This window comes from Astyanax mexicanus, chromosome 20 (assembly GCF_023375975.1).
Source record: "Astyanax mexicanus isolate ESR-SI-001 chromosome 20, AstMex3_surface, whole genome shotgun sequence".
In the NCBI taxonomy this organism is placed as follows: Eukaryota; Metazoa; Chordata; class Actinopteri; order Characiformes; family Acestrorhamphidae; genus Astyanax; species Astyanax mexicanus.
Window position 1 is genome coordinate 5439115 of NC_064427.1, and position 24168 is coordinate 5463282.

Consider the following 24168-nt stretch of genomic DNA (forward strand, 5'->3'; position numbering starts at 1 on the left):
TTGCTACAGCAGGATTTTGGCAATCTCTCCATCATAGAATCCACTATGAATTATTTATTGTATTAAAGGGTGCTTGAGTAAAATATGAGACCATCTGTCTGAAAGCTAAAGCAGAGCTGGTTCATGCAACATGACAATGACCCAAAACATTACAGTAAATCCCAGAAGGAATTGGGAGTTCTGGAATGGCCAAGTCAAAGCCTGGATGTTGAATATTGATGGGCTTTTGTTAAAATCCAGACTCACCATCATGTTCACTTAATGTAAATGCATCTCTACACACACTACAGTGTTTTGGTGTGTGTGTTTGGGTGGGGGGTTACTGAATATTGGAGATGTGAAGATGTGGCTACTGATTTAAACATGAGCCATGACTTTACTAAGAGTGTTCTCCTCAGTTACCCTCGAACGCCTCCATCATTCAGGCTTTTAGCGTTTGTTCCCTGTTGTTTACTCAGCCAGTGGGATTTCAGGTCAGCCTGCTGTGTCGTATTGTGAGGTAGCTGCATTCCTCAGCAGAGCTTCTAGGTTTGAAAAAAAAAAAAAAAAAACATAAAAAAAAAAATGTGAAGAAATTGCAGATCATCATGAAATTTACTACATGTTTACATGTTTTCATGTTTATACAGGTTACAGGAACTGACAGTATGTACGGAGGATGCTGTGGATGTTCACGACATTGAGCTCATCCGGTACATCAATGTGGACTGTTCCAAACTGAAAAGGCTCCTGCAAGGTTTGTTGCTTTATTTCATACTGTAGTGTACTGTTAGTCACAGTCCAGAATCTTCCAGGTTTCTATTGTGTGTGTGTTGATTTTTAGAATCACTTTTAGTAGTAGGGGTGGTAATCATAGGGCATCCCATGATACAATATTATTATGATTTGTTGCCCACAATAATGATGATCTCATGTTTCTGTAATACTCAATATATCGTAAGACAATACTATAGGATACTATAATGAAACACCATTTGTGTTACTGAAAAGGACAAAATACTCCTAAATAAGCAAATAAAAGAAATTATTAATTTATTGGTGTCTTTCATAGAATTTGATAACCAGTATGCTTCACTGCTAGTTTACCCTGTTCATTTGATTAGTGCGACCATGTGATATGATACACATTACAATACAGGGGTTACAATTTATTTATTTGATTATTTATGCAGTACTGTAAGAACAACAATATATTGTGATTTATTTAAAAGCGAATCTTAGGGCAACTGTTCTAAAAACATGTCATGCAGCTGAACCCAGCCTTACTGTAAATAAAGAGAAGACCTTTAATCACCCAAATAAACAGTTTTCAGGAGAGAAACATCCAGCACTTGTTTGACTTTAAATAAAAATCCATTCTGTGTTTTTGAGAATTGATACAGTATTGTAAAATATTGATACAAATATTTTCATTATGTTATAAGCTCAGTGTCAAAGACAAATAATAATACTGTATTATAAGCTGCACATAACTGTAAAGTATGTATATTTCAAGATTTTTTTTTTTTATTATTAATTATTTTCTTCCATCCTTCTTGCAGAAACGGTATTCAAATTTAAAGCCCTAAAGAAGCCCGCTCAGTTGAGTGTGATCTGCAGTTTGGAGAAAGTAAGTTCCTGTTGTGCTTCTATTCTGAAATCAGTGGAAGTCATTCAGTACTTTTATAATGCTCTCTACTTTTGTTAAAGCTATACTGACATTCTGATTTTTAAAGAAATAATTCAACAGAAGAGAAACTAGTGAACATGATGATCACTTCTTGTAAAGATAGCCGTCTGAATGTAGGGGGTTCTGTAAAACAAACATGCTGTTATTTTTGCATTCTAGTGGATCTTAACTCAGCAGACTTTTTCCAAACCTATAAGTATAATTTTAAGGAAGTACTGCACCAACGACTTTAAAAGACTTGCACGTCTGTAACGTTTAATGTATATTTTATTTTTAGGCATTCTGGAACTGGGTGGAGAACTACCCTGATGAGTTCACTATGTTGTACCAGAGACCCCAGACAGATATGGCTGGTGAGAGTGTGGCCTGTGTTATTTTAATTATATATATGAGCATTACTATGTTATTTAACTGTGTATGTTTCACTTGTGTGTGTGTCTGTTTGTGAAGACTGTGCAGAGAAGCTGTTTGACCTTGTAGACAGTTTTGCTGAGAGTGCGAAGAGGAAAGCAGCTGTCTGGCCGCTGCAGATCATCCTTCTCATCCTCTGTCCTAACATCATACAAGACCTGTCGCGAGAGCCAGTGGAGGACACCAAGGTTAACAAGGTGTGTGTGTGTGTGTGTGTGTGTGTGTGTGTGTGTGTGTGTGTGTGTGTACAGCTGTTGGTCAAAATTGTTACTGTAATCCGTTTGAGCGAGTGTTGTTGATTGCTAAGCATATTTAAAAATTAGTGGTGTCAGCTTAATCACAACAATATTCTGAGAATAACTGCGATTAATCACATTTTTTCCTCTTTAAGACGCAAATTTTTATAGTGGATATTTAAATGTAAATAAAAGAATGAATGTAAGAAATGTAAAATGCTGTCATATTCATATTAGTGGTGCCAATTAAAATACTAGTATTTACCTGTATGTTTGAGAGAAAATAAAGCCAACTTGGGGCTTGGTTGAAAGGAATTTTAAATTAGAACTTAATTTTCTGAGTATAAAAATCTTAGGAAGTGTTTGATATTGCATACATGCATATAATGGGGGGATGAGCATTTAAATGGCCTGGCGGAAATATGTAACGGCCAGTATTTAGTAATGCGTACACTGTCCCTTTAAAAAACTTTTGCATTAAAAAATAATAATACTATGTTACTGATTTCAAACATGTCCATTAACGCTTTAAACTTGACAGTCCAAGTAAAAAAATATATGTTGTTTCTCTGCTTATTAAGAAACTCTTCCTGGAGAATCTGAGGAAAGCGCTGGCAGGCCATGGGGGAAGCAAACAACTAACCGAGAGTGCCGCCATCGCCTGCGTCAAGCTGTGCAAAGCCTCTACCTACATCAACTGGGAGGACCATTCTGTCATCTTTCTTCTGGTGCAGTCCATTGTTGTGGACCTGAAGGTCTGTGGTCAATGGTCTTTGTTGTATTAATAGCAATGAAGTGGATCTGGCCACAAGAGAAAAGCATATTAATAGATGCAATTAAGATTTGTATGACTGTAGCTTGTGTATGCTCTCCCCCAGGCTCTGTTATTTAACCCGGCTAAGCCGTTCTCCCGGGGTGCAGGCAGCCAGAGCGCAGATGTGGACCTGATGATCGACTGCTTCGTCTCCTGCTTCCGCATCAACCCGCACAACAACCAGCACTTCAAGGTCAGAGTGCCACTGCCACCACCACCTTACATAGCTTTGTTTTCAAACCTTAAAATTGATCAGACAGTAATTGCTACAGAGTCACCGATCTGAGATCAGGTATTTCAAAAGTACTGCAAAGTGAACATTGTGTTAAATTTAACTCAAGTTATAAATTGACTGAATTTCAACTCAATTGCTAATAACACCTTAACAAAAATGTGTGTTGTGTCCCAAATTGCTAACTAGCTAGTGCAGTTTAGCCAATGTAGCCAAAGTTAGCAGATAGTAAATGCTTGACTAGGTTCAGATCCCACAGATGCAGCCAGATTTGCAGTCCCTCAACTCAGACTTACTATTGAGACTCAACACTTGACCAAGGCCTAATCACATTTCACCCCTTAGCCCTACCACTTACACCAGAGTAAACAGGAACAGAGTTACAAGGGGAAGGGGTAAAACCCTCCACCTAAGAATTGAGACAACCCTTCAAGCACCTGATACGTAAGTTTAGCAACCTAGCTGCTGGTTATCTAGTTAGGTCATCATATGTCTTCAGAAAGAGGGCATGTGGTGCAGAAATTAATTATTATTGTCCATTCCTTAATTCATCTGTGAAGTGAAGCTAAAATTAGCTTTGAATAGCTTTTATTTTATTTTATTTTTCCATTCCATTTAAGGTGGAACGGGAAAGCTAGCTACTGAGGCAAACTGCTATGCTTTTTATGAAGAATACAGCCATAAAACATTTAATCTACACATTAAACTATGGTAATATAGTGCTAATCATCACTTTTAACTTTTAAGGAAAATACTTACTTTTTTGGATTTCATCGATCGCTTGTTCCGCCATCTTACCAGTGATTCTCATACCCCTGAGTTTGAAATTTGCATCAGAAAAATCTCTGTATGAAGGGCTCACAAGCCCTATCCTATCCCCCTACCCCTCCAGCCTAATGAGAATCGGGACACCTCTACTTCTTGGAGTGCACACACAAAACAAAGGGGTATGGTAAGGGTAGGACCACAGGGTGAAATGGGATTGGGTTTGATTTAAATTCACACCCCAGAGGCTTGACTCGGGCTCTGAATTGTTAAGTAGCATCTTATAGACTTGCATGTGTGTGAAACTCCGGCTCCTCTTTACTCTTTTTGCCATTCAGGTCTGCCTGGCATCATCTTCACCTCCCACCTTCCACTTCGTCTTGATGAACTCCCTCCACAGAATCATCACTAATGTAAGTTTTCCTAAAGGTACACGTTTGTCTCTGTTCTGTTCTGAAATGAAAAACAGGCTGATGGTTTTCTGCCTTTTCCTGCAGTCTCCACTGGACTGGTGGCCCAAGATCGACGCCGTATACTGTTACTCTGGTGAGCTGCGAGCCATGTTCACAGAGACGCTGGGTCGGATCACACAGGGCTGCAGTACGCACACTCCACTGCGCATGACTCCGGTGAGGAACTTTTCACATACAAATTCACACATTAAGATACAGTCATGGAATTTCACCAGCGAGTAAATTCATCACAAAGTGTTAACTCACCTGTGCAGATGCCCCACCTGTGTAAGTTATGAGGTGATATCTTGTGAGTCAGGTTGAATACTGGCCAGCATGCACAAGGCAGATCTTTGGTGATTATTGAAACAACCCTGCCTTCACTGTATCCCTTCCTTTTTAAAAGAAGCTTAAAATTCCTAGTTTGTTGGTGGTGAATAAAAAATCTCATAAGCACATTTTGTCCTTACCCTTCCTCATTCCAGCCCTCTATCCTGCCATTCAATCTATTCTTCCTCCTTTCCATTAATCTATCCATCCATCCCTTCTTGTGGCCAGCAATAATGGATATTAGCCATTCCTTTTACATATGGGGTGGCTGAGAAAACCCTAATTCTGTCCTCAGAATCTTAACCTTTTGGAGAGTTTATAGAAAAGAGATGTGAAAAGGGGAATGTTTGATTCAAAATGTGTATCATTGTTTTTCTGGGAGCATGAGTGTGTGTCTCATTTCATGGTGGTGGAGGACAGCAGGTGCAACAGATCTCTAATTGTGGCGTTGATATTGGCGGTTGCTTTGTCCTATGCTTCTTTTTCTTTTCTTCTTCTTTATTTTCTTTTGATCCCCTCTTTTTTTATTTATTTCTTGGCTGCTGTCGCTCACTTGTGACCAGATGCCAGCTAGTCACTGTTTTACATGGCAATGGGCTTCTGTTGCAGTAAGTATTGCCCCCCCCAACCCTCACTCTTCTGTGCCCTGCCCAACCGTTGCTCCTCCCACTTTTTCCCCACCCCATCCACTCCTCAAGGATGCCACAGAAAAGAGAGCCCCTGTTGTCCTCCACCTTTTCTGTGCTCAGCTGCTCTGCGTATGCATCCCTGTGATTTCACCACAGTGTGTGTGTGTGTGTGTGTGTGTGTGTTGAGTGGGAGTCTTTAGTGTAGGAACAAAGTGTGAATTGAATGGAGCTCCTCTGCAGACATAGATCAGAAATTTAAGGATGTTAATGAAACATCTGATGAACCTGATAATCTGATGGGTGTGTTTGGATCAGCAATCAGTCAGCCATGTTTGGTATCTTACATGCTTTTTTTTTAGTTTAGAACAGGAGATTATGGGCTAGCGTTGCTTACACCACAATATCATCCAAATAAAATGAAGAAACCTTGTTTACCAGTTTGATCTGCCTTCCATGTATTTGTCTATTTCCTCCAGCCCTACAACTTGTTCCCTTGGTTTTCCTGGTTCTAGATGTTGCCACCTCTAATGATCACTTTGTAACTGATCCTTTATGTTCTTATCTCTCTGTCGACACCAGAGTCTGACATTAAGGGAGAAGATGACCAGCCTAAAGTTCAAAGAGAAGACCACAGACCTGGACACCAGGAGTCACAAGTATCTACTGCTGGCCTTGGTCAAGCTCATCCATGCTGACCCCAAACTAATGCTACATGTGAGTTTTTGTGGTGTTTTTCATAGTGCAATGTATCTTTTTGCATTAAAATAGCATTCTGTTAAAATACCTTCTGTTTAAAAAAAAGAAAAAAATGTTCACACCATTTTCACACCATAAGGCACACTGGATAAGATGCACTATACATAAACATCTATTTTCATACAGAAGGCGTACTAGATTATAAGACGCATTATGTAACACTAGTAAGGAATAGGGGAGTCCTTCTAATTCAGCAGGTCTTGCCGTTGGGTGGGGGTGGGGGTTAACTAAGTTAAGTAAAGCTAAGCTAAGTAAACAAGATATTTCGTCTTCTCCTGAAAACTGTTTATTTGAGTGAGAAAGCGCTTTAGTTTGTTTACACTAAGCTTAGATTTCCAGATTTCCACTAAGGCTGGGTGCAGCAGCATTAGCATTAGCAGATAACTGCTATCTCTAGTAAATGCTGCCTGACAGTGCAACACTGACGAACCCTAAATGTTCTGGTTAGCAGGGGAATATTAGCTAGCGGTTCATCCCACTTAGCTTGTTTTAACACAGTAAACACATAGGCTACAGTCAGATATACTCTTCTCTAAACAGCAAAAGAGATGGCGCTTAGCACAGTTAGCGAACAATGCTAATACTGCTACAGTCTCGGTGCTGGTGAAACATTACTGAAACTCCTGTATAACGCTGTATTTCAGAAGAGTGGCTTTACTGCTCTTTACAGCCTGACTGGTAGAATTCATACATAAGGCGCACTGGATTTTAAGGTGCACTGTTAATTTGGTGGAAAATTAAAGGATTTTAGGTGCAACTTATAGTGCGAAAAATACGGTAATTAAAAAAAAAAAAACACCCCAAGACTTTCTTTTACACAGATTGTATAAATATTTGCACATTATTTTTATGATGTGACTTGTTTTATATTAAAAAAAGAAATATATCGCAATATAATGAATCGTAACCCCCCCCCCCCCCCCCCCCCACCCCCTGGTTCTGACCACGGTGACTGTTTGTGAAACAGAACCCAGGGAAACAGGGTCAGGAGAGCACAACAGAGCTCATCACAGGCTTGGTGCACCTGGTGCCTCTCGCCAACATGGGCGACATCTCCCAGGAGGCCATGGAGGTAAGTCTTCTAAATGATACATCGTTGGGCATAAAGGTGAAATAGAATGGGAATTAATCTGGTATTAAATAGATGTGTGCTCTCTTGTGAAGGCTTTGCTGGTCCTGCACCAGCCAGAGACCATTGAGCTGTGGAATCCAGACACTCCTATGGAGACTTTCTGGGAAATCAGGTAATGTAGGACAACAGAAGCCAGCAGATTGTACCTGAAGACCAGTAGAGAGATCCTGTCTTTATTCAGAGACCTCTAGTTCAGTGAAATAAAGCAGGGCTAAATAAAAACACTTGAGCACTTTTTTCCTCACAAAAACAAAATAAGTTCACATGGCATTCATTCATACTAGAGACCACAACTAGACTATTTTAAAATTATTTTAAAAACGATGGAATGAGACCTTTTAAAAATGCATTTTTTATTTATTTATCTTCTCCCACCTCTCAGCATGGAAGGCCAGTTTATGCCTCTGCATCAAATCTACACATACTCTACATCTCTAACTATAAATGAGCCCATGTAATAATCAGGGTTCATACAGTCATGAAAAACCTGGAAAAGTCATGAAAATGAATAATAGCAATTTCCAGGCCTGAATAAGTTTTGGAAAAATAAAAATACCCAGAACGTTTTGGAAAAGTCATGGAAATTTGGTCTTAAAATCTTTGTGTTTCTGTTTATTGATTGGGAAAATCTATTTTGAGCTAAGATATACATCAGCTCAGAGTTAATTTAGTAATTTCACCCTGCACAGTGGAGCTCTCAGGATCTGACACACATTTTATTATTAAATATTGAGTGTCAATATTTTATCTTATTCATTTTAGATCTACTATAATCAATTTTAATTATAGCTTTAGGTGATTTTTGGTTTTATTGTCCATGTCTGCACTGATGTTTTAAAAATTGTATCTTCAGGAAAATTTGCCTTGAAGGCATTGAAAAGTCATGGGTTAAAAAGTATGTATGTATGAACCCTGATTAATATATAACCACACATAAATGTTAATTTCAGCACCTTCACAAACTACTAGAAGCTGCTTTTTGTTGATGGTGATTCTTAACCTGCAATGTAAAGAACGTCTATTCTGCATTCAGCTCCCAGGTCCTTTCCGTCATCTGCAAGAAACTGTTTGGCCATCAGTTGATCAACAGCACAGAGATCCTGAAGTGGTTGAGAGAGATCCTCATCTGCAGGAACAAATTTCTTCTCCGTAATAAAGTAACTTGATGTTCCCTCTTTTCCTTTGTAGCAGCAGCTTCTGCTGTAGTCATGTCAAGCCTGTTGTTTTGATCTCACTATTGTGTTTTCAGGAACGAGCGACCACAGGCAGTGTAACCTGCAAACAAGCCCAGGCCAAGCTGGAGGTTTGCCTTTACATGTTCCTGTGGAGTCCGGACATGGAGGCGGTGCTGGTGGCCATGTCCTGCTTCCGTCACCTTTGTGAAGAGGCCGATATCCGGTGTGGTGTGGACGAGGTTCCCGTGCAGACCATCCTCCCCAATTATAACACTTTCATAGAGTTTGCCTCAGTCAGCAACATGATGGCTACAGGTCTCTACCTCTTTTTGTTTGTTTTCATGTTCAAAATTGTACATGAATAATATTGAAATAAAGAAAGAAAAGAAGTGAGAATGTCTTGCTGATATTCAGGGTTCATACGGTCATGAAGATCCTGGAAAAGCCATGGAATTTAAAAATAGTAATTTTCAGGCCTTTTTAAGTTTTGGAAAAATAAAAATGCCCAATAAGTTTTGGAAAAGTCATGGAAAAATTGGTCTACAAATCTTTGTGCTTCAGTTTATCGATAGAGAAAATATATTTTAAGTTAATTCAGTAATTTTACCCTACACAATGAAGCTCTCAGGATCTAACACGTTTTATTATTATTATTATTATTAAAGATTGTGTGTCAACATTTTATCTGATTCATTTTAGATGTACTATAATCCATTTCAATTGTAGTTTTAGTTGATTTTTGGTTTTGTTGTCCATGTCTGCACTGATGTTTTAAAAATCATCCAAATCAAAATGATCATGAAAATTTGCCCTGAAGACATGGAAAAGTCATGGAAAAATTGTGGAAATCTGTTGGTTAAAATGTGTATGAACCCTGGATATTGAATTGTTTCTCCAGTAGAGGGCAGCAATAGATTTCTCTTAATGCATCTTATTTAAATAGCCTCTTTCTCTTGTCTCTCCTCTGTCTAGGCCGCTCAGCCCTACAGAAGAGAGTAATGGCTCTGCTGAGGAGGATAGAACATCCCACGCCTGGTAACACTGAGGTCAGGACCACTGTCACACTTCTTTAGGCACTGTTGATTGCAATAAAAAATCTGCAGCTGTGCAGTGCAGGAGTGAGACACTTGTATGCAATAGCTTGAACATGTTTAGTTGGTTTTAAGAGTGCTTTTAGACCCCCCTTTTTAGATTAATGTTAAATTGATGAGTTTGGGCAGATTCCTTTTATTTCTGTTTATAAATAAAAGTTAATCTAAACAAAACAAAACAGGAAGGTGTGAAAGCACAGGTAAAACCTGTTCAGAGGTAAATCCACAGTAAGTCTTGGGGTAGATTTAGATTTAGATAAATGCAGGCAAGTGTGTGAAATACCTACAGAAGTCCAATTCCTAAACAGTGAATAGAGTTATTTTACCCACCTACTCCTCCCCAGACGCAAAGCTCACTCATGTAGCCAGATTGACACAAAGTGGAAAGTGACAACAAGTCTTTGTAGCTGATCAGGGAATATATACATTTCAGTGTCCAAAATGTCCATGTCTGCTACACTAGATTATGATTAGCTATGATTAGCAACCTTACTGAAGCTTAGTGATTACCCTTTAACTGAAAAACAGGCACTTCACCCGTTTTAATGGCTTTAGCACATTGTTTGCATGCTTTTGTCTATAACTGGCAGCCTTGGGTGTGGAAATGGGACGGAGTGAATGGCGGTGGGCAGATTCAGAGGATACATCCCACACAGGATTTGTGTTGCATTGCATAGTTCTAATAAGAAAATAATGGCAGAAGCTCTGCTGTCAAGAGCTGCCAGTGCTTAAACTCAGCATGTTTCCTTAATATCTTAAGATGATACATCCTGATTTATTTTATTATTTAAGTTATTACAGAAAATATTATCTTTAATGTACCTTTAACTTTGTGCGTATGAAATTGTTGTTCCAGCAAGATTTTTTTCTTTTCTTTTTTTGTATAGGCCTGGGAGGACACACATGCAAAATGGGAACATGCCACCAAATTAATACTCAACCATCCGAAAACAAAATTAGAAGATTGCCAGGTATGTGTTAAATACATTTTTAATATTATGAAAAAATATAAAATGTGTAGATAAATACACTGATATGCCAAAAGTCATGGGATGGCAGTATGTAAATTGATAAATCTATTTGCAGGGCTTTTCTTCAAAGCCTGGAGTGTAGCTGTAAAAGGACATATGTTAATGACCCATTTTTAATGTTCTTCTTGTACCCAAAGCATATCTATTTTGTTTCCTCTTTTCAGGAATGGATCAACATGACCGGTTTCCTGTGTGCGCTGGGTGGGGTGTGTTTGCAGCAGAGGAATACACCGGGCCTGGCCACCTACAGTCCACCAATGGGCCCCCTAAGTGAGCGCAAGGGCTCCATGATCTCGATGGGCTCGTGCGAGGGAAATGCAGAGACCCCGCTCAGCAAGTTCCTGGACCGCCTGCTCTCACTCATGGTGTGCAGCCACGAGAAGGGCGTGCAGATCCGCAACAACGTTAAAGACCTGGTTGGCTTGGAGCTGAGCCCGGCCCTGTACCCCATGCTCTTCAACAAGCTGAAGAACAGCATCAGCCGATTCTTCGATGCTCAGGGGCCGGTCAGTGGCTTCAGAGTTCAACTACAAGCTCATGCACTGTACCTATTTACATATTTATAGTTTTAGTGCTGCGTGCTAGTTTTTTAGTTTTTTTGGAGTTTTTTTTACTGCAAAAAACTAAATCCTAGAAAGTGATTTTTTTATTCTTGATGAGAATTTTATTTTTTTATTTTTTTTGTCCAACTAAGTTTTGTAAGTAAAAGATTAGTTTTTTAGGAACAAAAACTTTAATCAGTCTCACTTTGAATTTTTACCATTTTAAAATAATTAATGACAAAAAAAAAGTCCAAAAAGTCACCAGTGAAGTTATTCTGATACTTGTGTCCAAAACTACAATAGAAAATCAGGTACTTTTACATGATAAAAATATTACTTTATAGATTGTGGTATATTTCCAATATTTTGTATAAGGGTGAGGTTTTAGGGAAGTTTCTCCAGCACTAAGGCTGGGTGCAGCAGCATTAGCATTAACCGCTAACCGCAGTGCTAGCTGGACGTAAATGCCACCTGATGGTGCTAGACTTTGGAACCCTGAGTGTTCCGGTAACCTATGACTTTATCAGCGAGCGATTTTTCCCAAGTAGCTTGTTTTAGTACTGCAAACATGCAGAATAGCAGCTAGTGCTGCAGTTAGCATCTGTTGCTAATCCTTAGAACGATGCACTTCAGCGTAAGAATTTATACATAAGGCACACCGGATTATAAGGCACACTGCACACTAACATTTTTTGGGAAAATTAAGGGATTTTAATCTGAAAAATATGATATGATAATTTTTGTAAATTATTTTTTTTGCTTAAATTTTAACATCTTGTCTTTTTTAGGTGCCCATCAATGAGACCAACACTCAATTTGTGGAGCAGACCATTGCCATAATGAAAAACTTGTTAGATAACCACACAGAAGGCAGCTCTGAGCATCTTGGCCAGGCCAGCATCGAGACCATGATGCTCAACCTAGTCAGGTAAGAATTTAGTCACAGTTTTCAGCCAGGAGACTTTTTTTTTTGTTTTACTTTTTCCCCAGAAGACCATGTATATACTATTGTATATTCTGACCAGTTTGCTGGGTCATTGTGGTCATATTCCTGTATGTCTGTATTGATTGATATATGTGGTGCGTCCGGATGAACAGAAGCTCTGCCTGGTCCTGTCTGAATGTCTTTGACTGTCATTGTGTTGGTAGATATGTGCGCATCCTGGGGAACATGGTTCACGCCATCCAGATCAAAACTAAACTGTGCCAACTGGTTGAGGTTATGATGGAGCGCAGAGACGACCTTTCCTTCTGTCAGGAGATGAAGTTCAGGTAAGAGGGGTCTAGAAAACTACAGTTTTTTAAGTTATATTTGTATCATTATTTTATTGATTATATTAACACTGTCTGTATCTTCTAGGAATAAAATGGTGGAGTATTTGACAGATTGGGTGATGGGAACCTCCAACCAGGCAACTGATGATGATGTCAAGTGTCTTACCAGGTATGTCAACAGCAAAATCACAGATGCTATCATAGGTTCAGGCAAATATTGTAACCTGATTCAATTAAGTATCTTTTGCATTTAAGCCAGTTTAGTCTTATTAGGCAGTGCAAAAACTAAACAAGAAAACCTCAAGCATTGTACATTTCTTAGCTCATTGATTGTGTTTGCGATAAAAGGAAAATCTTATATTGTAATGCTGTACCATTCCTGTTAATGTGCAAAAAAGTGCTGCGTCTGAGTTTTCTGTGAGATAAATTATTAACCGGCTCATTGCAGCATTAATATCTGCAGTGTGTAAGTCATGCACTGATGCTCTCATGCTTCTGTGCATAAAAAATGTATTTGATCATGAGCGTGTGTCTGATAGGGATCTGGACCAGGCTAGTATGGAAGCAGTAGTGTCTCTTCTGGCTGGGCTGCCTCTTCAACCGGAGGAAGGAGATGGTGTGGAACTCATGGAGGCCAAGTCCCAACTCTTCCTCAAGTAAGAATAGTTACAGCAGTGTCCCTTACAGTTTTATTATCTATTGCTTGCTTGCAATGAATGTTCCTCTAAAATGCATAGATTTCCTGTAATCACTGAAGAAGTTATACACTGTCTGGAACAGGAACAGTTTAATCTAAATTCTAAACTTTACTGTAAAAAACAGAAGCCTTATGTTAACCATGCCTCAAAGCAGCAGGGTTCATACGGTCATGACAAAACTGGAAAAGTCATGGAATTTTAAAATAGCAATTTCCAGGCCTGGGTAAGTTTTGGAAAAAATAAAAATACAAATAAAAATTTGCTTTGAAGGCATGGAAAAGTCATAAAAAAATCATGGAAATGTATTGGTTATAAAGTGTATGAACCCTGAAGCAGCATTGATTCTCTGGGCTCTGTGGCATCTGGGATGGACCGTATTATAGTAGAAACGTGCATTGTAGTTAGACCAATCAGTGTTTCAGATCTTTTTTTTTTTTTTGAAGAAGAAGAAATGGACGTTGTGTTCTTCTGCCCAAAGATGAAAAGGAAATTTTACACTTTTACACATTTTCCATACTTTCCTTTTCTGATTTGTGGTTATAGATCAGTTATGGGAGTCCCACTGACTTTTATGTAATGTTAGCTTACGCAATAACCACATCATGTACCCTGCATGGAGGTGTTCCTTCACATCCATGCTTCATCAAACCTTCAGACAGCACAACGTTCCTTCTGTTTCTCTCCCACAGGTACTTCACACTGTTCATGAACCTGCTGAATGACTGCAGTGAGGTGGAGGACGACGGGCAGCAGGTGGCTGGTAGGAAGCGAGGCATGTCCAGACGCCTGGCCTCCTTGCGCCATTGCACCGTGTTGGCCATGTCCAACCTGCTGAATGCCAACGTGGACAGCGGCCTCATGCATTCCATTGGTGAGAGAGGCTGAATACTAAATGGGATTGAATTAAATGTGTATATATATATATATTTTAATGAGATTTAATTTTTGGCTGTTTTATTGGCTCAATGGGTGATGGAAGCAACTGAAAATATCTGAATGCATTCATTTGAAGAGGTGTCTTCAACCATTTTGGATATATGATCTATGAAATGCCTCTTATTTAAGATACAATAATCCAGACCCTTCCATCTACAACAGTGTAAAACACTCTGAAATACCTGTTATAACATTGGACATAAATAGTATTAAACTCAGTTGTTTCTCTGTTCTTGTCTCAGGCCTGGGCTACCATAAGGACCTGCAGACGCGGGCCACCTTCATGGAGGTTCTGACCAAGATCCTTCAGCAGGGCACAGAGTTCGACACGCTGGCGGAGACGGTGCTGGCCGACCGCTTCGAGAGGCTGGTTGAACTCGTCACGATGATGGGCGACCAGGGCGAGCTGCCTATTGCCATGGCTTTGGCCAACGTAGTGCCTTGTTCTCAGTGGGTCTGTACAAATTCATAATTTATCAATTTATTGATTATGTAGGAATGAAGTAGAATGGGGACTGGACAGTTTCCTTGATGCTCAGTGTTACAGACATACTGGGAATATGTCGTAAAAAGCATTACCACCCATAGTGGACAGTTCAGTGGGTAGTAATGACCATGACAGATGGTGTCAGGTTAGATTTGCCTGTGTAAACAACTCTTGCAGAGATCACACATCCGAGGGGGGGGTTCTGCTGCTATGATCAGCATATCGCCGGTTAGAATCCTGTTCATGCAGCTTGCCATCGGCTACTGGAGCCCCAAGAGAGCACCATTGTTTATACTCCTAGTTCGATTACTATGGTCTGCACCAACTCTACGATGCCGACTTTGCCTTGTTTGTGAATAGAGTCAGATAGTCTCCACAGTGTCTTTACATATGTTTTGGGTTTGGTTCCATTATTTTCCTGTTACTGTGAGATTCACACATTATTATTTCTCTCAGGATGAGCTGGCTCGGGTTCTCGTCACTCTCTTTGACTCGCGCCACCTCCTCTACCAGCTACTGTGGAACATGTTTTCTAAGGAGGTGGAGCTGGCCGATTCCATGCAGACTCTCTTCCGAGGAAACAGCCTGGCCAGTAAAATCATGACCTTTTGCTTTAAGGTATGCAGAATTCGATTTGGGCGAATGATCAGCTGAATGAATGTGTAGGGGAGTGCCATGTCGTGTTGTCATATCCCCAAGAATATTGTTATCGCAAAAATCATGATATTTGAGGATATATTATTATTTTAGGGCCAAATTGCCCAGCCTTAGTACTGTGCACACTTTTTTTTTATAAGATACAAGCTATTCATCTATTCAAAAGATCTCTCTTCTCTCTCCTTCGTGCTCTTTCTTTCTTTCTGTCTCTCTCTAACTTTATCACTTTCTTCTACTCTCATTATCTCCAGGTGTATGGTGCTACCTATCTGCAGAAACTACTTGAGCCCCTCCTCCGAGGTGTCATCACAGCTCCTGAGTGGCAGATGTTCAGTTTCGAAGTGGATCCCACCAGGTAGCATCAGCAGTTTACTCGACCACTTTATACCTACCCTGTACATTTTAGTGGTTTGTAGCTCTGATAAACCACCTTCTATGGCAGAAGATCTACAATGACGACTACAGTTATAACTGCAACCACAAAAATAACAACCATATGCATCACCACCATAACCACAGAAATAACCATATTTACCACCACAACTACTAAAGTAACATACTTAAGCATCACCAATGCAATCGCAACACAGAAATAATAACAACCCTTTTGATATACCAAATGAAGCGATATATTGTCCAGTAATGTGAAATTTTTCTGATTTTAAAAATTGTCTGCCCTCTTTAAGTCCGTTATATTGATCAGCAAAAAAAAATACAGAACAAAACTTTGCACTGCATAATTTAGTTGCATCCCAAACAGCACAAATGCTTATCACCGATGTGTTGCTAGGAACAATCAGCTAACACACACAGGCTTAAATAAAGAAAAAAAAATCTGTTAAACTCCACACTACTAAGAAAAACAAGAAAATGTATCTGGAAAATGATCAACAGCCATTTTAATACTTGGTCATATTGTCCAGCCCTGTGCTGATTAAGTTTATTCTATGCTTATTCTTTAGGCTAGAGCCCAATGAGGTCCTGGAGGAAAACCAACGAAACCTGCTCCAGATGACAAACCGGTTCTTCCTGGCTATCATCAACTCCTCAAGCGAATTCCCGCCACAGCTGAGGAGTGTGTGTCACTGCCTGTTCCAGGTGGGCAGGGCAGGGGCAGGGGGCAGCGGTTGGAGCACTCACCCCATGGCTTGGGTCCTCGTTGCTGTAGCACCATGCAGTGTTTTCTGATGGAGCTTATTGCTGAGCTGAGCCCATTTTTTTGCATCTGTATTGTTTTACGTGTGTGATTTTGGTGCTGCTTTGATGTCAACTATGCATTTTATCACAATTTTAAAATTACAATAGTGGTGTGTAATGTGCTTGTGATTATGTTTAAGTTTTCAGATGCATAATTGACATGTGCATGTGTTTGTGTATGTGTGTGAGTGTGTGTGTGTGAGAACGTGTGAGTGTGTGTGTATATATGTGTGGAGGCTAGTGCTGTGACGTATTTGTGCTCATCTCTGTTCTATAGGCTACTTGCCACTCTCTACTGAATAAAGCCACAATAAAAGAGAAAAAGGAAAGCAAAAAATCCGTAAGTTCAGTGGAACTCCTCCATCGCCACTGCTTCTCTTCACCAAGTAAAAGCACTCATTCTCTTGGATGGCTAAATTAATCTGAATCTCTTCTACACTGCCCACCTCTTGACCGTCATCACCTGGAATCATACTTACTAATTTCTTGCCCTTGTTCTGAAGCTTTTCACTTTTGGTGCGCTTTACAAAAAAACCCCAGCACACAAAACGTTTTATTTTTTATTTTTTCCTCTCCCCATCTTTCCTTGCATCACCTCTCGGTCTTGTGGGGATTTACACACGCTCTTGGTTTTTGGGGTTATATTTAAGGATGGAGGCATTATGGGTAATGTAGTTTTGTCTCAAACCAAGCTTTCACGTCTATTCAAAATGGCTTGACTTGGCCACATGACACCTGGAGCATCTTTCTACTAAGAGCTAAAGGAGTGTATCTCTCTCTAGTCTCTAGTTTTCTTCAAACGCCTTGCTTTCCTTACTTCTCTAACACATTATTAAAACAGCAGTGGCACAGCCCAAAACTTACTTCAAATCCAACGTCTTGATAATCTATGGTATTAATTTTATACAAAGGAAACTAACTATTAACAAATTATTTCTTGTTCAAATTGCTGGAATATTTAATTAGTTAAAATGTCACTTAACACCAATACCTAAATGTATTTTATACTGAATCTGCTATATTAAATGAAGAGTTTATTTGCAAAACAGATGGGTGATATTTTCTTGACATACCTGAATCTTTTTTGCAGATGAACTCTTTAAATTTTGTGTAATTTAAACTCTTGTTTTCGCTTCTTTCTTGGCTCAGGTGGTGAGTCAGCGTTTTCCTCAGAACAGTATAGGGGCCGTCGGCAGCGCCATGTTCCTGCGCTTCATCAATCCAGCCATCGTTTCCCCGTATGAGGCCGGCATCTTAGACAAGAAGCCTCCTCCTCGGATAGAGCGAGGACTAAAACTCATGTCCAAGGTAATAGAATTGTTGTTTAGGATCAAACAAATTGTAAATATGTCTTATAATTGTTCATTCTTCGAAGTAGCACCTCTTGCTTAGGGGACCACTGTGCCCATTTTTTTCTCAGTCAGCGTTATGAGGTCAGTGTTCTAATCTATATTATGGCAAGAACTACTCGGTCAGTCTGAAAATTTTTAAGAACTTTCAAAGCATCCTTAAGTGCAGTCACAAAGACCACAAAAACTTTATGATGAAGCTGGCTCTCATCAGGACCACCCTAGGAAAGGAAGAGCAATAGTTATCTCTGTTGCACAGTATAAGCTCATCAGAGTTACTGGTTTGTTTAACAGTAATTTTAAGTTGATTCCATGGTTCCTTTTCTGTTCCTTCATAGTCGGGATGACTTCAGTATTTATTTAATATGGAGGAAAATAAACACATATTTGACTGGTACTGTATGTATGTGCTGTATATAGGAAACATATGATAAGAAAGTCCTGAAAACTGGTAAGCATGAGGTTGGATCACTTACCTCTTTTTGTCTTTCATCATTCAGATCCTGCAAAGTATAGCCAATCATGTGTTATTCACAAAGGAGGAGCACATGAGACCTTTTAACGACTTTGTGAAGAGCAACTTCGATGCAGCCAGAAGGTACTTTTGTGCTTTGTATGTTATAGAAAAATTACTGCAGCTCCTTTTTAAAGGAGTTAAACTCGATGCATTTGAGTACCATGATATGATTCATAACACTATCATCAGATATTACAGATATCTGTATCTACAGGAGTATTAGTTTCTTCTATGTTTGTCCCTGGCATTGTGATATGTATTGTATTTCACACAGCTCTGTAGCAATAGTTTGGTATTGCTCCCTGTGTTGTGTGTAATCTGTTTCATCATCATTGTCTGCTTCTATCAGATTTTTCTTGGACATAGCTTCCGACTGCCCGGCCAGTGACTCAGTCAACCACAGCCTGTCCTTCATCAGTGACGGCAACGTGCTGGCACTGCACCGGCTGCTGTGGAACAACCAGGAGAAGATCGGCCAGTACCTCTCCAGTAACAGGTGAGAGATGCTGTTTCAGAGCCTCACTGTTTTCCAGAAGTGGTGGTGATTTATTGAGTCTGCTGACGGACATGTAAATGTGCTTAAAGTAAATGTTGCATATCCGAGAACTATTAGTAAAACCTGTGAGATAAAATTAGGGTGTTTGGTGATGCTTGGCCGCTCAGAGCAGGTATTGAGTTTGTTATTCAGATGTTCTTATTTGACTGCACCCTGATTGAGGCCTGATAAACAAATCACCTTTTACCTTTAACCATTTACAGCAGGCTACTCTTTACTCTCTAGTCTGTGATTTCATATTATAATCATATTATTACATATATATATATATATTATCTCAGAAACTTTAATAGTTACTTTGAACAAAAATAGCTGCAAAAATAGTGAGTTTCAAATTTAATACAATAAAATTTTAAACCATGGCAAATTTATTACACTATATTGTGTTTACCAGTTTGCTTATGTTTAATCTGCCTATGCCTATGTTTGATATCTTTTTTATTTATTTATTTATTTTAGAGTAGTAGATGTTAGGGTAGCTCACAAATGCTAGACTACTACACTGTCACCAATCTGACCTCAGAAAATGCACACTTACTTATTTAGACATTTATTTGCTTTCAAATATCATTAAATTTGACTGCCCCACCTTACAGGTATCTGGAATCTGACTTTCACTATCAGAAAGTATGGTTAGGCACACAGGGTCCTTAACAATAGAAGTAAAGGTCTGGTAAAGATCTGGTAATTTTATTTTGTATGCTTTTACAGAGATGATATTGGTGACCGCAGGGTAACGCAAAATTAAAGATTGGTTATCATCCATTATGTTAGAGGTACCTAAACGTGACAGCTTTTGCACTATTAAGTATAGAATATTATATTATATAAGACAACCGGGTACTTTTGGCAGTGTGGGCAGTGTGCCAAGTCCTGCTGGAAAATGAAATCTGCATCTACATAAACGTTGTCAGCAGAGGGAAGCATGAAGTGCTGTAAGATTTTGTGGGTAAACAAAACTGCACTGACTTTAGACTTGAACATGACTCTCCAAACCATCACTGATCATCAGTAAATTTTACATTTAATTTGTAAATCAAGGGAGCAGAGTCTAGAGGAAGAGTGGAGAGACACACAGTCCAAACTGCTTGAGGTCTAGTGTGAAGTTTCCACCAATCAGTGATGGTTTGGAGAGACATGTCATCTGCTGGTGTTGATCCACCGTGTTTTATTATCAAGTCTAAAATGAGTGCAGTGTTTTCCCGTAAAACCTTACAACACTTTATGCTTCTCTCTGCTGACAGCTGTTATGGAGATGCAAATTTCATTTTCCAGCAGGACTTGGCACACTGCACACACTGTTAAAGTACCAGTTGGGCTTATATAATGTTCTAATTTTCTGAGACACTGATTTTTGGATTTTCATTGGCTGTAAGCCATAATCATCAAGAAATAAATGCTTAAAATCGATCACTCTGTGTGTAATACATCTATATAATATACAAGTTTCACAGTTTAAACTGAATTATTGAAATTATGTAACTTTTCAATGATATTAATTTTTTTTTAGATGGACTAGTATGTGTACAGGTGCTGGTCAAGGAATTAGAATAATTTGAAATAGTGCAATCATGAAATTCTTTGAATGCATTTTTTGTGCAGAAAGCAAATCAGGTGTTCACCACAACTCTCCTACTCGTTAGACTAATCACAGAACTCGTTACCTGGAAAAAAATTTGCTCAGCTGAGCTTTCCAAAAGGCCCATTTAGGCCATTTAACTGTGACACTGTTGTTTTATTGAATTAGAATAATGGAGAAACCGTTTCATTGAATTAGAATAATTTTTATTATAATTACAATCATCACTTTCTCAGTATTTTGTGGCTGCCCCCTTGGCTTGTATGACTGCCTGAAGTCTCCGCGGCATCGATTTGACCAGCTTGTCGCAAGTTTCCGCACTCACAGCTTCCCAGGCAGTGGCGATGTTCTGCTTCAGTTGGTCCAGCGTAGTAGGCTTTCTGTCGCGAATTTTCCGCTTGACGATGGCCCAAAGGTTTTCAATGACATTGAGGTCAGGCGAGTTGGCCGGCCATGCCAAAACTTCAAGCTGTTTTTTAGTGAACCAATCTTTGGTCGACTTTGCCGCATGAGCCGGTGCAAGATCCTGTTGAAATATGAAGTCTACTTCGCCGAACTGTTCCTCAACAGTCGGAATCAGGAACGTTTCCAGAACATCTTGATATACGGCAGCATTGACAGTCTTCTTGAGGAAGCAGAGTTTCCCTACACCTCGAGCGGACATGCATCCCCAGACCATAGCGCTCTGGGGAAACTTGACGGATCTTTTCACGCACTCGTGGTTGTAGGTTTCGCCACCACGACGCCAGACACGAGGACCTTTGTCCCCGAAGGAGATGCAGAAGCGTGATTCGTCACTGAAGACCACTTTCTGCCAGTCTTCAGCAGTCCACTCGCCGTGTTCTTTGGCCCACTTTAGCCGTTTCTCCATTTGTTTCTTGTTCAGCATCGGTTTTACTGCTGGAACGCGAGATTTGAAGCCGAGTTCGCGCAGACGACGGTAAGTGGTTGATCTGGAGACGTCAGCGCCGGTCTGCTTGTTCCACAAGTCGGTGAGCTCGGAAGTGGACTTGAACCGGTTGCTGACTGCGATCTTTCTCAGCTGCTTGTTGTCGCGAGCAGAAGTTTTTCGGACGCCGGAACAGTTGGTGCGCTTGCTGCAGTTTTTCTTGAGAGCTTTACAGACGGAAGACTGGCTGATGCCGAGCTGCTCAGCAATTTTAGTTTGGGTCAAGCCTTGTTGGCGAAGGGCTTGAATTTGAGCCACTATTCCGGTTGAGAGGTCGCGCTGCTTACCCATGATTGATTTTACAACTTAGAAATTCTACTCAACCCTGACTTTATACTGCACAGTGAACACTCTTCACAGAAAACAAAAATTCGAGCATTTATTCTAATTCAATGAAACGGTTTCTCCATTATTCTAATTCAATAAAACAACAGTGTCACAGTTAAATGGCCTAAATGGGCCTTTTGGAAAGCTCAGCTGAGCAAATTTTTTTCCAGGTAACGAGTTCTGTGATTAGTCTAACGAGTAGGACAGGTGCGGTGAACACCTGATTTGCTTTCTGCACAAAAAATGCATTTCAAATTATTCTAATTCGTTGACCAGCACCTGTATGTGTATGTGTGTGTATATATATATGTATATATATATATATATATATACATATATATATATATGTATATATATATATATATATATATATATATATATATATATATATATATATATTAGGGCTGGGGCGGTATTGATTTTTTATAACCGCGGTAAAAAACTAACGCATCACCGCGATATTGCGGTTAACCGCGAGACCCCAACCCCCCCCCCCCCCCCCCCCAAAAAAAAAAAAAAACACCGCAAATTTATTGGTTACAAATCTTTATTCTTCAAACCATACAGCCTACATACAACTTCTACATAAACCATAAATACAGCATAACAAGTGAACATATGCTGCCTGTATAATTCGTCATTGTACAGCTAACCTGTCTTTTTCCGTGCAGACTTTTTGAAGGAGGAGCTTGTCCGCCTCCCCCTTCTCCATCCATAGATCTATTTTAGGGCTGGCCCGAATAGCGGTTTTGAGCTCAGGATATTCGGCAGTAATTGGTAGCGAATATTCTAATATTCGTTTAAAAAAAAAAGACGAATTAATCCACAGCAAAATTTTCCACTGACCCCCGGCCCCGAAAAAAATATATTTCTCACCCCTTTCCTCGGGCCGTTCGGGCTCAAGGCTCAAGAAGTCTGTGATAGGCGTCTGTTTTTTTTTTATTCACACTTCTTATTTCTCATTAAATATCTACTAGATACAGATTATATCTGTACAGTATCATTTATTTCACTTCCCTCCTGAATATTTGGAGTGCATTATGTATCCTTATGTTGTGTAGTTATGTAGTTTTCACCCCAGAATTTCTGCTGCTGCCCAGGCTTCGGCTGCATCGCAGGGCAGGAGCGCAGCTGCGTTACGGCTATTTCGTTTGAATTGTGCAGTGCAGAGTATTACAGATTTTGTATTTTTGCACTTGGGCTATTAGCTCAATATTAAATATTTCGTTTGTTTATAAATTATTTTATATTCTTAAACCATGTTAAATTATATTCGATTGGAGGAAATTAATTCAGACATCATTTCTTTTTTGTCCCGTTACCGTTCCGCAAAAAAAATCCTTCTTTTAATCCCGCATCAGCCCGCCACATACACAGTTTTGCCGCACCTGCCCCGCGGTCCTAAATAAATTTAATAAATTACATTTAGTGCTTAAAATTAAAAAAAATATTTATTAAAACCGCGCGCGGTCACGTTTCTTACCACATTACAAAAAAAAAATCGGTGTGTGTGTGCGCGTGTCGGTCCATTCTCCGCTCCTTTTTTGTGCTTAGGGTTTTTTTTGTTGCGTGCATGAGAATCACTGCGTGATTATTACAATTTTCTTAACTATTTATTAATGTGCTCCCACATCCTCTGGATTGATTAAACTCCTGTTCCCGCCAATAACAATTCAGTTCTGTCTGTGCCGCAAGATATCCTGACGGGACCCGCGTCATATAATATGTTGATTAAAATGTCGTGACGTTAAGAAATCGGCTCGCAAGAGACAACCGACCAAAAAAAAGACATTAGTTCCATTTTAAAATAATAGAAACCTGTCCTTTATGTTTGACAATTTTTGTTTCACTTTACGTGTCCTTACTCATCTGAAGTTTATTTATCTGAACTGAGTTTCATATGGTTATATTTGTAGCGGTTCTGAACTCAGTTCCGCGTGCTGTGAAAGAGACAAGGCGCAGCGCATTTTACCTCAGACTTGGTCAGATAACAACATTTCAGTAAAGATGGTGGTTATAGTTTTATATCATTGCTTTGCTGTTTGAACTACACTTCAACCAACCTTACTATTTTTACCAAGACTGAGGCGCAATGCCGCGCGTTCTCCGCGGTGCTCACGCAGAACAGCCAACAGCCAGACAATGAATTAATATATTTTACTTTCTCAAAATGTAACCACGGAACACCTTACATGGCTCTATGGTTTACCTTGAGGTGGGTGAATTAGTTTGATGTGTTGGCGAGAGGTGCAGACACCACTTTCCGGCAAATCTTGCAGATGATTCTCTTCTGTTCTGAGTCTTTTTCTTCCTTTTTTCTCAACTTACTGAGCCTGCCCTGTAGCTTCCATTTCCGAGCCAATATTAGTGCTGCTA

The 24168-nt window shown here is 39.6% G+C and overlaps 1 protein-coding gene across 1 annotated transcript in view; it reads left to right on the forward strand.

The window, feature by feature from the left end:
* The window catches only part of nf1b (neurofibromin 1b), an 80214-nt gene that overhangs the window by 10981 nt on the left and 45065 nt on the right, over positions 1–24168 (forward strand). Inside the window, exons 5-33 of the mRNA XM_022680977.2 lie at positions 630–736; positions 1542–1609; positions 1947–2022; positions 2120–2277; positions 2898–3071; positions 3195–3323; positions 4466–4540; positions 4625–4756; positions 6118–6252; positions 7262–7366; positions 7459–7538; positions 8460–8583; positions 8676–8916; positions 9574–9647; positions 10580–10663; positions 10888–11229; positions 12054–12193; positions 12415–12537; positions 12626–12709; positions 13080–13196; positions 13928–14109; positions 14417–14628; positions 15118–15279; positions 15570–15673; positions 16281–16416; positions 16793–16855; positions 17665–17823; positions 18365–18462; positions 18731–18877. Coding sequence (XP_022536698.2) covers positions 630–736; positions 1542–1609; positions 1947–2022; positions 2120–2277; positions 2898–3071; positions 3195–3323; positions 4466–4540; positions 4625–4756; positions 6118–6252; positions 7262–7366; positions 7459–7538; positions 8460–8583; positions 8676–8916; positions 9574–9647; positions 10580–10663; positions 10888–11229; positions 12054–12193; positions 12415–12537; positions 12626–12709; positions 13080–13196; positions 13928–14109; positions 14417–14628; positions 15118–15279; positions 15570–15673; positions 16281–16416; positions 16793–16855; positions 17665–17823; positions 18365–18462; positions 18731–18877 — 3831 coding nt within the window. The remainder of the gene's footprint in view (positions 1–629; positions 737–1541; positions 1610–1946; positions 2023–2119; positions 2278–2897; positions 3072–3194; positions 3324–4465; positions 4541–4624; positions 4757–6117; positions 6253–7261; positions 7367–7458; positions 7539–8459; positions 8584–8675; positions 8917–9573; positions 9648–10579; positions 10664–10887; positions 11230–12053; positions 12194–12414; positions 12538–12625; positions 12710–13079; positions 13197–13927; positions 14110–14416; positions 14629–15117; positions 15280–15569; positions 15674–16280; positions 16417–16792; positions 16856–17664; positions 17824–18364; positions 18463–18730; positions 18878–24168) is intronic.